The sequence below is a fragment of the Anguilla rostrata genome, chromosome 11 (genome assembly GCF_018555375.3).
Source record: "Anguilla rostrata isolate EN2019 chromosome 11, ASM1855537v3, whole genome shotgun sequence".
NCBI lineage: Eukaryota > Metazoa > Chordata > Actinopteri > Anguilliformes > Anguillidae > Anguilla > Anguilla rostrata.
Window position 1 is genome coordinate 39,846,782 of NC_057943.1, and position 13,018 is coordinate 39,859,799.

General features: G+C 45.8%; 2 protein-coding genes across 4 annotated transcripts in view; both read right to left on the minus strand.

Annotated features, from left to right (window-relative positions):
- LOC135234926 (polymeric immunoglobulin receptor-like) overlaps positions 1 to 9,742 on the minus strand; it is a 109,536-nt gene extending 99,794 nt beyond the window's left edge. Inside the window, exon 1 of the mRNA XM_064300044.1 lies at positions 9,398 to 9,742. Coding sequence (XP_064156114.1) covers positions 9,398 to 9,548 — 151 coding nt within the window. The 5' untranslated portion in view covers positions 9,549 to 9,742. The remainder of the gene's footprint in view (positions 1 to 9,397) is intronic.
- Positions 1 to 13,018, minus strand: part of LOC135234927 (matrix metalloproteinase-9-like) — a 91,929-nt gene that overhangs the window by 35,907 nt on the left and 43,004 nt on the right. Inside the window, exons 10-11 of one of the 3 annotated variants that reach the window (XM_064300052.1) lie at positions 4,173 to 4,267; positions 2,747 to 2,914 (exon numbers count right to left, since the gene is read on the minus strand). In XM_064300052.1, the coding sequence (XP_064156122.1) occupies positions 2,847 to 2,914; positions 4,173 to 4,267 (163 nt within the window). In that variant the 3' untranslated portion in view covers positions 2,747 to 2,846. Of the gene's footprint in view, positions 1 to 2,746; positions 2,915 to 4,172; positions 4,268 to 13,018 lie in introns of those variants that run through there. The other 2 variants (XM_064300046.1, XM_064300049.1) reach the window with 2 other exon arrangements.

Here is a 13,018-nt window from a genome sequence, read left to right on the forward strand (position 1 = left end):
CTGGCACTGATGAGACAAAGGGAAGTATTAATTTTACACAGTGGTTCATTATAAATTGTCACATTTTCACAAAACGTAAGTAATATTCAATTAATATTCAGGACAACGATTGGTCAGTTCATCACATGGAAAAGCACATTCTTCTTGACTCAGATTGCAGATTGATGGGTCATTCTTAGAATGTAATATCAAGCAAACACACATACAAAATTCTCTCAGGGGTCCAGTGTACTTACACTTCCTAGACCAGTTATTTAAACATAGAGGCCTATTTCACCTTCCAGCTATGGCTGGTGATGCAAGATGTTTGGATGACCACCACTTCCCTTGTTTTGTGTGGCTGACGCCAATTCGTGTTGAACAGAAACATTATTTTTAAAGTCACATATAGGGTGTTGGGCACACCATATTGCGCCAATACATCCTGATGCACCATGTCTATCATATCTCATAAAAAACACGTTTTCAACGTACAATAATGCCAAGTTATCACACATACAAGACATACCCGTCTATAACTCATTCATTCAGACTGCCAAAATCCAGGCCTGCCATTAAAAGTATCGATATCAAAATGACGCCAAGTTACGGTACTACAAACAATATAGGCTATCTTGCCTCACCGAAATTACATAAGATGTATTCCAAAGCAATGCTACCCAACATTTCCTCAATTCTTTCAAGTCACTTTAAAGCGAGAGCCGAAACATGAGGTAATTGCAAAGTACCGTGAGGGAAACGCGTTTGGTGAGGAGAGAGAGAGGATCGAAATATCTGATTGAATTACTGTTGTGACCTGGACTGCCTGACTACCCGCTTGTGTATCGACTCCTTTTGTTTGAGAACCCGGCTTGATTTGGACTTTGGAATACGGATACGGATTGTGGAATTGGACTGGTTGCCTGATTTCCCCTCTTCCCCTTTGTGAGTCTCCCCCAATAAACTTTTCTCGTTTAATTATACTTTGTTTGTGTGTTTTAGTTATTCAACTTGTGACGTGGAAACCCCACACCCCTGGTTCTGCTACAATATATATATATATATATATATATATATATATATAGTATATTTGGCATAATGCGAGTGTCTGAAAATACTCTCAAATATATATATTTTTTATTGATTAGTCATTTTAGCATACTGTAGATTTCATCATAGTAGCATATATGCTTCTTGAGATTATGACTAGAGACTCATGTCCCCCACAGGGGACAAACATGAATTGATTTGGTCTTAGGAGGCAGCCCTGGGCCTGTATTCACAAAGCACATCACAGCAGGAGAGCTGATCCAGGGTCAGTTTTCCCCTTTCAGTATCCTGACCTCATCCATTATGAGCTAAAAGGCCAAACTGATCCTACAGTATATCATCACACCTACCCTGACATTCTTTATGAATACAGGCCCAGTTTTCCTTTATTGGCTAGTGTGTGTATAACAATTACACATGGTAGTCACAAAGCATTTGAAAATGTACTCATTTTTTTAAATGAATATTCTTCTTGAATGTATTTCCCACCAAAAGGAAAAAAAGTATTTTCAAGATTTTTTTCTAACGATCATGATTCGAGGGTGTTTTTGATCACTGCTGAAAATACAATTAGTCATATAGCCTCCCCCAGAGTTTCCCAACATTCCTTTGTCTGTTTAGTTGTATGACATTATTAAAACATTTTGTTAGCTCTATAACTCTTAATTTATCCCTAAAAACCTCAGAGAAAGCAATCTGTTTTTTTTTAGATTCTTGTGTCATATGTGTGGCATTTTGCACAAATTTGTACACATTAATCCTTAAGCTCTTCAGCAATGACTGATTTCTATTTTGAATTTACGTGTGTGTTGACTGGCAGGTTTCGTAGCATTGTCCTGTAGTCTTCATTAGTTTCCATTAATGAATGCCAGACAGTTTTCCTCATTATTAAAGAAATGGCCCCAAATGAACTGAGGAGCATCAGCAGTAGAAGGGCACTCGTGCAACCCAGCCACTCATGGTTAGACAGCTGGGTATGGAGGAAAATGAGATAGGAAGTGGCTTGAACAAATATCATCCTTTGGATCAAGCAAATCCTTTCAAAGACGGAACATGTCCATGGAATTTATGATGACATCACAAGTAATCCTTGGTTTAGACCCAAAATGTCTTACAGTGTTTTCTGGATAATAAAATAGGGATCATGACCCAGCTCACCCTGCAAGGATTTCAACAAGTAGCCACCAATCACCATCAGCGTTGTTCTATTTGTTGTGAGCAAGTTACTTTGTGATTGGTGAAGCTCTGCTCTGGTTTATATGTGAAAAGTGAAAACATTCAATGATGTACAGCCTATCGCTACTTCATTATCCCCAAGTTTGTTCAGTAATTCCTCCCAAGACTGTTATTCAGTAATGATGTCACACATGATTGGCCGTTCCTCAACGGTCGGTGGCAGGATTGAGCCCCCCACCCCCACCATTAAGAGTTATATCTCCACATTCATTCAAGCCTCTATCAAAAAGAGGTGATTCAGGATTCCCATCTCTGCACTAGCATTCTACATTAAACATACAAGCTGCTCCAAATCAGAACGTTTGTTCCATTAGAACCACTGATTCCAGGTCTGTTCCAGGATTCCTGGTTGCCAGTGAAGTGAGAAAGTTATCCAGGGACCCTTCGCCCCAACACTCCATGACAGTCAGTGTGCTCCATGTCCACGTGAAAAATCAGCACACTTTCCTACTATTGAGTATAAAACTTGTATACTATTTGTATGCGACTTGTGTTCTCAATAGTAGGCAAGTGTGCTGATTCAGATGCGGCCAATCTGTTTTAGCCCAACTCAGGCCTTCAATGTAAAGCCCAGGACTGTTTCACAAGAAGCAGCTGTAGAGCAAAGCCAAGCATTGTGTCCAGTTGGCAAAACCAGCATACAGGAAGTCTGAAGAAAGATTTATATTAATCATCAAATAGTTTCCCCCCCACATATAATTATTCATAGATTTTACATGTTTTCACGAAAATGTACCATTGTATATCAATATAATAACCAAAACAATAGTTTTATTGGGTTTTGTTGTTGTAGTCAAATTATGCAATTACCACAATTAACTCATCTATGGTGTTTGCGAGGAAAGAAAAGACATTATCATTTATTTGTCTAGACATGTTGACTGACTTAAGGCCTTTATACGCTATATGTGTCATACCATATTTTGTATTTGCCAAGTCAATGAATAATAGCATTTTTTATATGTTCTGCAATGTGTTCAGTGAAGGTAAACTGTAAGAATATGAACGCAAACAGAGTGTGAGATCGTGCTGTGTTCAATGTTTGGAAATGGTGAGTCATCGGATTGTGGTTTAAAAGCTCTCCATACATAGAAATTGTATTTATTTATTCGAATCTAGTTTCGGTTACTCTCTCCCACACATTCAGCTTCTGACATACTGTGAAAAACCTAATTTCCTGTCACGCATAAATACAAACTAGACAAATTATAACCTGACTGAGTTACACCAGTTCTGTGAGAAGAAATGGGCAAAAAATCTGGCAAAGTATTGTGAGAACCTTGTGGAAGGCTACCCCAAACGTTTGTTTCAAGTTAAGCCATTAAAAGGCAATGCCACCAAATGCTAACAAAGTGTATGTAAACTTTTGACCCACTGAAAATCTGATATAGTACATAAAAGCTTTAATAAATCTGTCTCTTAGCTATTATTTAGAAATTATTTGAAATTATTTTGAAATTTTTGAAATTTCCTCTTAGGAAATAAAGTAGATACCCTAATTGACTTATCACCGGAAATGGTATGGTAACATGAAATGTGTGGAGTTGTGAAAAGTTGTGAGTTTGAATGTCTAATTACCTAGGTGTATGTAAACTTTTGGCCTCAACTGTATTCACAAAAGTGTGGTATCCAAGGATACAACATTTATACATGGGATGACTTGGTATTCACAATAAATCATCCATCCAAGATGGAGTCCGAAGAAGTGAACCTTCTACAAAGAGTCGAAAAAGGTCTGTAGCAAACAGCAAGCCCTAACTTCATGCATCCTGAGTCTAAACTCCCCTGCAGTGAAGCCATGCTTCAAAGAGCCATCAAGAACAGCGCTGCCGCCACAAAGGGGAAGCAGTCACAGGTGCTTTCCACGTTGAAAATAGACAGCTGCTTTCCGATAAGGATTAACTCACGTTTGAACTTCCATGCGACACCAGCGGCCACACAGCAGAGCAGCAGAAGAGCTCTGGCGGAAATGGCGAGAGTGGGCAGCGGGGATGAAGCTCCCCTATCAGGGAGGAAATAACAGGCAACCAATGAGAGTGAGGCACTTTTCCTCAGGAGAGACAGACTCTCTGACAGAGACACGCTCTGTCATGTCAGCATGTTCATGTGCAGCAGTCATAAATGGAGAGAGCTTTGTTTAGGGTCATCATTCTGTGCTGCTGGTTACGTTGATGTTTAAATTTAGGACTGGAAACAGGACTCAAAGCAGAAACAGGACTGGACAGGAACAGGACGGGACTCAGGACTGGAACGGGACGCAGGACCGGGACTGGACTCGGACGGGGGAACAGGACTCGGACTGGACTCGGACGGGGAACAGGACTCGGACTGGACTCGGACGGGGAACAGGACTCGGGACTGGACTCGGACGGGGAACAGGACTCGGGACTGACTCGGACGGGGAACAGGACTCGGACTGGACTCGGACGGGGAACAGGACTCGGGACTGACTCGGACGGGGAACAGGACTCGGGACTGGACTCGGACGGGGAACAGGACTCGGACTGGACTCGGATGGGGGAACAGGACTCGGGACTGGACTCGGACGGGGAACAGGACTCGGGACTGGACTCGGACGGGGAACAGGACTCAGACAGGAACACGGGGAGACCTACAAGGACAGACAAAGGGACAAGCAGGCGGGGAGACACACGGCAAGACCTATTGACATGCTAAGGGACAGACAGAGAGGGAAGGAGAGAGGTGAACTCTGACACACAACCTGACACACGGGGAGACATGACAAGAAACACGCAGACTGACACATCGACAGACAGGCAGACAGGCGGGAGAACACATTGGCCGTCGAGCTGACGGCCTGGGGAGCAGACAGACAGGCTAACATACTGGCTGACAAACAGGTGGGCAGACAGGCAGACAAACAGGCAGGCAGACAAATGGACACGGGGGTGGGGAACACACAGACACACGGTTGGGAACACTGGGTGGCGTGGGAACATTAGGTGGAGTGCGGACTCTGGGGGAGGACGGACACTGGGGGAGGGCGAACACTAGGGGAGCGAGAACACTAGGGGGGAAAACGGACACTGGGGGCGTGAGAACACTAGGGGAAGCACGAATGCCAGGGGGAGCACGAACGCCAGGGGAAGCACGAACGCCAGGGGAAGCACGAACGCCAGGGGAAGCACAAACGCCAGGGGGCAAGGTGTGGACACTAGGGGGAGCGAGAACACTAGGGAAAGAACGGACACTAGGGGGAGCACGAACGCCAGGGGAGCACGAACACCAGGGGAGCACGAACGCCAGGGGGCAAGGTGTGGACACTAGGGAGAGCAAGAACACTAGGGGAAGAACGGACACTGGGGGGCGCGAGAACACTAGGGGGAGCACGAACGCTAGGGGGAGAACGAACGCCAGGGGAAGCACGAACGCCAGGGGAAGCACGAACGCCAGGGGGAGCACGAACGCCAGGGGGAGCACGAACGCCAGGGGGAGCACGAACGCCAGGGGGAGCACGAACGCCAGGGGGCAAGGCAGGTGGCTTAGCCTGCGGGGCGGCCAGAGCAGTCTGCGGCGGACCCTGCGGGACAACAGATGGAACCGTTGTCCTCTCCGGGGCTCTGGATGGCTCCGGAGGCCTCTCCGGAGCTCTGGACGGCTCCGGAGGCCCCCCCGGGACTCGAGGCGACTGTGGAGGCCCCCCTGGGGCTTGAGGCGGCTCCGGAGGCCCCCCCGGGGCTCGAGGCGCAAGTAAAGCCCGAAACTTGGGTGTAGCAGGCGGCCTCCGCGGAAGGGTCTGAGCAGGCGGGGCCTCCGGGGCTCGAGGCGGCCGGGGCCTCTCCGGGGCTCGAGGCGGCTCTGGGGCCTCTCCGGGCTCGAGGTGGCTCTGGGGCCTCTCCGGGCTCGAGTCGGCTCTGGGGGCCTCTCCGGGGCTCGAGGCGGATCTGGGAGCCTCTCCGGGGCTCGAGGCGGATCTGGGAGCCTCTCCGGGGCTCCAGGCGGATCTGGGAGCCTCTCCGGGGCTCCAGGTGGCTCTGGGAGCCTCTCCGGGACTTGAGGCAGAGCAGGCCGTGAAGGCCGCTCCGGGACTTGAGGCAGAGCAGGCCGTGAAGGCCGCTCCGGGACTTGAGGCAGAGCAGACCGTGAAGGCCGCTCCGAGACTTGAGGCAGAGCAAGCCGTGAAGGCCGCTCCGGGACTTGAGGCAGAGCAGGCCGTGAAGGCCGCTCCAGGACTTGAGGCAGGGCAGGCCGTGAAGGCCCCTCCGGGACTTGAGGGAGAGCAGGCCGTGAAGGCCGCTCCGGGACTTGAGGCAGAGCAGGCCGTGAAGGCCGCTCCGGGACTTGAGGCAGAGCAGGCCGTGAAGGCCACTCCGGGACTTGAGGCAGAGCAGGCCGTGAAGGCCACTCCGGACTGGGCAGAGCAGGCGTGAAGCCCTCCGGACTTGGGACAGAGCAGGCCGTGAAGGCCCCTCCGGGACTTGGGACAGAGCAGGCCGTGAAGGCCCCTCCGGACTTGGGGACGAGAGGCAGGCCGGATGACAGGCCCCCTCCTGGACCTGGGGTGGAGCAGGCCGAGGCCCCTGCCGTCTGGGCTGGGCAGGGGACAGAACACAGACCCCAGCTGTAGGAACCCGGCTGGGCAGGAGACAGGAACACGGACCCCAGCCGAGGAACCAGGCTGGGCAGCTGGACGGGACCGGCGGGACCCCGCGGGCCGGGCCCTGGAAAGCTCGCCAGTCGAGTCCTTCGAATGACCAGGCGGAACCGCTGGCTGGGCAGCTGGAGGTCTGGCCGACCGGAGGCAGCCCGACCACGGCGCCTCCGTGACCGCCCGCCCCGGGCACTGGGAAGCTCAAGGGCGAGGACTCCCAGTCGCTGGGTGGCGAGTCCTCCGGGTCACTCCACCACCCCGGTGGCATGATAAACAAACACAAACAACGAACAAAAAAAAAAAAAACAAAAAAAAAAAAAACACCTCTGCTGGGTCCCACACTGGCTGGTTCCTTCTGTCACGGTACAGGTAGGGGGCACCCAAACGCAGAGGGAAAAAAAACACAAACTCAAAAGGGAAAATTAACAAAGACTTTACTAACAGGCAAACAAGTAGGGAACAGAGAAGGCCACGAAGGGCAATAACACAAACTCAAAAAATATCTAAATAAAACAGAAAACAAGAGGAACTCACAAACATGGGCAGGGCAGAACACAGGCAGGTAGAGGACAAGGGCAGGTCAAACAGAGCACAAGGGCAGGTCAAACACAACACAGGCAGGTAGGTAATATCGGTCTGAAAACAAAACACAAGTCAGAACAAACACAGGCAGGTACATACGATTGAAACCAACAGATATCGGGAACAAACACAGGCAGGTACATACGATTGAAACCAACAGATATCGGGAACAAACACAGGCAGGTACATACGATTGAAACCAACAGATATCGGGAACAAACACAAGGAACCAGCACCCGAGTCAAGGGAACAGAGAACTTAAATAGACAGGGGTAACAAGACACAGGTGAACTCAAAAACAATCAAACCAGAAGGAGGGGATAAGACACAGGTGGGAACAATGATGGGATAACGAGACAATGAAACAATCATACAATTAACAGGGGGGGAGCAGGACACAAAACAGAAGTGCCGCCATCTGGCGGCCCAACAGGGGAAACACTGACAGGAAAACAGGACCATGACAGTGTGAGCACCCTTACCTGCTTCAACATCCAGGTGCAACGGAACCCGTCTGTCACTGAGGGAGGAATGTCCCTTCACTCCACAATAGTACACGCCAGTGTCCTGTGCTGTGAGGCTTCTGATGGTGATCAGGAACTGTGTGTTGGAAGGGTCATCCCTGATCTGGGTTCTGTCTTCTCTTTCTTTATTTTCAGTGTTCACCACAGGGCTGCACCCATCCACACCAGCTTTTTTACACCAGTATTTAAGACTATCGGTGTAATCTGCAGAATACTGACAGCTGATTGTTTTACTGCTGGATGCTTGCCCAATTACATTCACCGGGCCCCAGAGATCTGGTATGGTCGCACCTAGAGGAATTTAAAAAATGTGTGAAAAGAAAAACACTTGATTACCATAGCGTGAATAAATTAGCTCCGTTTCCTATAGTCTGAAATGCTTCTTTAAAACGGCTATCTTTTCCCTCATGTTGTGAACCAGTCCCATACAGTAAAATGTCCAGTGTTAATTATACTCTAATAGAGCACATAATGAGTCCAATAGGCACCATATGCACTCTGCCAGAGTTGATTTAACACAGTTTACTGTGCTGTGCCCATGACCTGAAACATATTACTCAGTATTGGAGTTGTTATCTGATTCATATCCATATACATATTTTCAACGATACAGGAATTAACACTGTTTTGTTTACTCCATACCTTCATTCACTTGAACATACACTGGGACACTTTCATCAAAGCCACTTATTGATATCCCACACTTATAAGACCCCTGATCATCCTTGGTGAGGTCCGTCATTGTGATGTAAAATGCTCCCTCTGCTTTATCATCTCTGATAGAGATCCGGCTCTGAGTATCTGAGTCCCCGGTCTGCACCAGGGTGAAACACAGAAGTAGAAAGTTTTCTTTGCACCAGTATTTGACATGGTCAGCGTATGACTTGTGATATTTACACTGGACTGTTACGTTTCCTTTGGTTTTCCCACCCTGGAGCCTGGACTGAGAATGAAATATGAAAAAATACATACAAAATTAAACATATAATGGTCTGATTACAGAATTCCATCATAGTATATTCAGCATTGTGCTTTAGCCAAAAAAAAAGCGAAAATTATTTTCCTTCTGAAATAGAACCTCACCAGATTTTAATATTACTTCACTAAAATGGTGCATGTTTTTTATTTTTACACCACATATTCATATAACATGTAATAAAATACAACTACTGTTGTTCCAAATCGATTATGCATCAGGGGGCTTTTATTGTATTAAAAAAATTATATTAAATTAATTAATATATTATTCATATGCAACATATATATTGTGCACCATGCACTTACATTATACTGTAGCATCATATTAAAGTTTTCAGAAATTACAAAAAGCTTCACGTTACGTGCCTTAATATTCTCAACTCAAAAGTCATATCCTGTCATAATTAGCACTATGACAGGGATTAATGAAAAATACCTTTTTTGACACTGATGTGCACTGGACTCAGTTCATCACTGAAAACTTGCGGTATTGATATTCCACACTGATACCATCCATCGTCCTCCTCTCTCAGGTCCTTCATAGTTACAGAGAACACTCTCTCTGTTTGATTATATCTAATCGACATTCTTTTGTTATTGGTGGTGCCATCAGTTCACTAAAACACTACAACTTTGTGGTATTTTTCCTTTGCACCATTATTTCTGATTCTTATCATAATCTGTATATCTACAGGGGACAGTCACGCTGTCACCCACCAAGACCCTCACCTCCCATGGACCCCAGACAACAGCAGAGTAGGCTCCTAAAAAAGCACAGAAGAAATGTTTTATGATAATGCTTAAGTATAGTGCAGCCATTTTATCACTATAGTAAGGAATATCCAAAAATCCAAAAGCACATGGAAAACAGAACATGGTCAGAGGCACACGTAACCAAACACAACCAAGGATCCAGCACCTGAGTCCGAAGGAAATTAATGCTATGACATGATGTCACTGACGAGTTATCACAACAGTATTGTCACTTACATCCGCACTCTAATCAGGCCATTACAGAGAACAGTCGGATAAAAGACATTACAAGAGCTTAATAATTGCCATCAGATTATAAAAACTAACAACTTAAAATGGTATGACAAGACTTGACTACAAAACAGAAGAAGCACGGAACCAAATACCTCGCAGGACCCAAACCAAGAGCCAAAACACAGGACAGAAAGAACATAAAACCAAAACACATGGAAAAGAACATGGTCAAGGTCACACGCAAACATGCTCAAGGCCCTTCACCTAGTCGGGATAGGGAACTTAAATGACAAACACTGACGGACACAGCAGGCACAATGCACAATCAGGCCACAAGGAAGGACACGAACAACCAAGAACCAATAATTTAAAATTGAAAACAATAAATACAATTAAAATGTACAGCAGGACAACAGAAGTGCTGCCATCTGGGCAACAAGGAAACACAGACAGGACACAGACCATGACTGTGAGTTACCATGTTTTCAAGTTCGACATTTCTGCTCAGCATTCATTGCGGGATAAACTCAGTGTGATCTAACCGTAAGTGGAAACGAACACTATTCAGTCACCGCTCCTGTCCTATAAAATGGATCGCATCAGCCATCAGATGTAATGTAGAAGATGTCTGTGTTACCGGAGGAAGGAAGGACAAGCCAGCTCATGCTGGCTGAAGGCGACGCTCTGTTTTGGAGGTATCTGAGGAACACAAACGTCTGTGTCCTGTTAGCGGTCTGTGCTGTCATACTAGTGAAGGAAGGAAATACTTGGCAAGGGCGAGTGCGGTTTAAGTCTCTTAAAGTAGTCTGCTTATTCTGTTACTCTTACAGCCTTGACCTGCTCATATGCAACATTTAGCCACTGTGTATGTATAATACAGCATACACCATTTGTTTTGCTGCATATATTGATGGACAGACCCTAATTATAATTGTTCAGTTTTCTCTGTTTTCTCAAACAGCCAAAGATATTATCACACTGTCAGTTCTCTGCATGATTCATTTGAGCTGGAATTTATCATGTGGCTATTTTTGTGGATGTATGCATGTGTGTGTGCGTGTGTCTGTGAGTTTGTGTGTGCATTTGTGTGTGCGACTCACAGTTGTGAAAAAGTGATAATATGTAAGGCCGCTCTCTCTCTATCTCTATGGCAGAGCTCACAGGAGAGTTAGAGAACATCGGTGGCAGGTGGAAATGGGGAACCAGACAATGTTGGTGTACAGGTGGGTTGGGGGGAGGGGGGGCGGGTGGTGCTGTATTATGTGCCAATACCAAAGAGGATAGGAGACTTACACTGGAGGTAGTGGACGCTACATATATTAATATAGCTCTCTGTAGCCTGGACAGAGAATAAAAGATGAAAACACACATTTAACCAAAGATATTCAAGGGTATGCTTACAGATTTCTATCACAGTATGTAAAACTTAATGTTGTCACAGAGATAGGGAAAAAAGTGCAAATTATCCAAAAAAAATTTTTACTGAAGTTCAGTGGAGTGTTATCATGTTGCATGTCTTTGGTTTTAAGTGAATTTAATGAGGGCAGAGGATTTCAAAGTGTGAGGCAGGCCTCCTCAGGGGGGCGCCAGAGAGCTGCAAGGGAGGCACAGAGAGGGGAGGGTGAATAGACACAAACACACAGCAGACTCACTCACATGATTTAACTAATGAACAGGCAATGCAGAAAAGGTGCTAATACAAGAAATAAACTGACACATTACTGTGAAAATGAAATCACAAGTTGTTCTGAGAGGCTCTCAATTTTGAACTGTCTGTCCCTTTTGGACTAGCCTACCGTTAGGAAAATTTAGAGGTCAGAGGGAGTAAAAATTTTATTTAGTTTTTTGTTTAGCTGAGAAACTATGTTTTAAAGCCCATGGCACAATAAAAATTGATTAGGTATTTAGCTAGTAGGCTAACCCATTGTAATGTTATAACTTGGCCTGTTCTAATATTACTACGTCAGTCTACAGTCTCCAAGGAACCATCTGCAGGCTAGCTAGCTAAGCAACATGGAGAGGTTTTTTAGAGCAGAGGCAAAACAGCTTCAAAGCACCGGCCAGTCAACCTATTTGGGATTTACTTGGACAGGACCGAGTGCCCTTCAGTGTGATTTGCAAAGATGTGCTGCCAAGTTACAGCATGTGACCAGCAAAACTTCACTGAAATTTAGAAACTAGGCATGGCTGGCTAGCTAGCAGCTAAACCCCTGGAGTTCATTAAATGGAAACGAGAGGCATTTTAAAGACAGCAGATGTTCAGCAATGTAAAGAGCGTGAGGTGGGGATTTCTGCGTGTATATGTGTGTGTGTGTGTTCATCTGTATATGTGTGTGTGTGTGTGCGTGTGTGAGTGTGTGAGCATCTGTGTGTGTGTTTTGTGTGTGTGTGTGTGTTCATCTGTATGTGTGTGTGTGCGTATGCGTGTGTGTGTGTGTGTGTGTGTGAGCATCTGTGTGTGTGTTTTGTGTGTGCGTGAGTGAGTGTGTGTGTGTGAGCATCTGTGTGTGTGCGTGTGTGTGCGTGTGCTTGTGTGTGTGTGTGTATGTGTGCGTGTGTTTGCGTGTGTGCTTGTGTGTGTGTGTGTGAGCATCTGTGTGTGTGCTTTGTGTGTGTGTTTTGTGTGTGCGTGTGCTTGTGTGTGTGTGTGTGTGAGCATCTGTGTGTGTGCTTTGTGTGTGTGTGTGTGTGTGTGCTGACAGAAACATACCCCAGTGGTTTTGAGAGAGAAGAACATGATATTACCCCATATGGCTTTCTCAGTCACATGACTGAACCTATTTAATATTTACAGTACATATTTCTGCAATGGCACCTGATATAGCTTTCTCCAGTTCCACCAACTAACTGTGAGTTTCTTGACTTTTCTTGGAAAGGATGTCATTGCAGAATTCCAGACTCTGATAGACTTATGACAAGCATACAGACTGTACTGACACATGAATGGCACGACAGCACACTATTAAATGACTTTATATTGCTGTTGTAGTGGTGCTATGGTTTGTTTATTATCAATAATCATTCATAATAATTATGCATTTCCTGTTTTTCATTTTTATTCATAATTAAA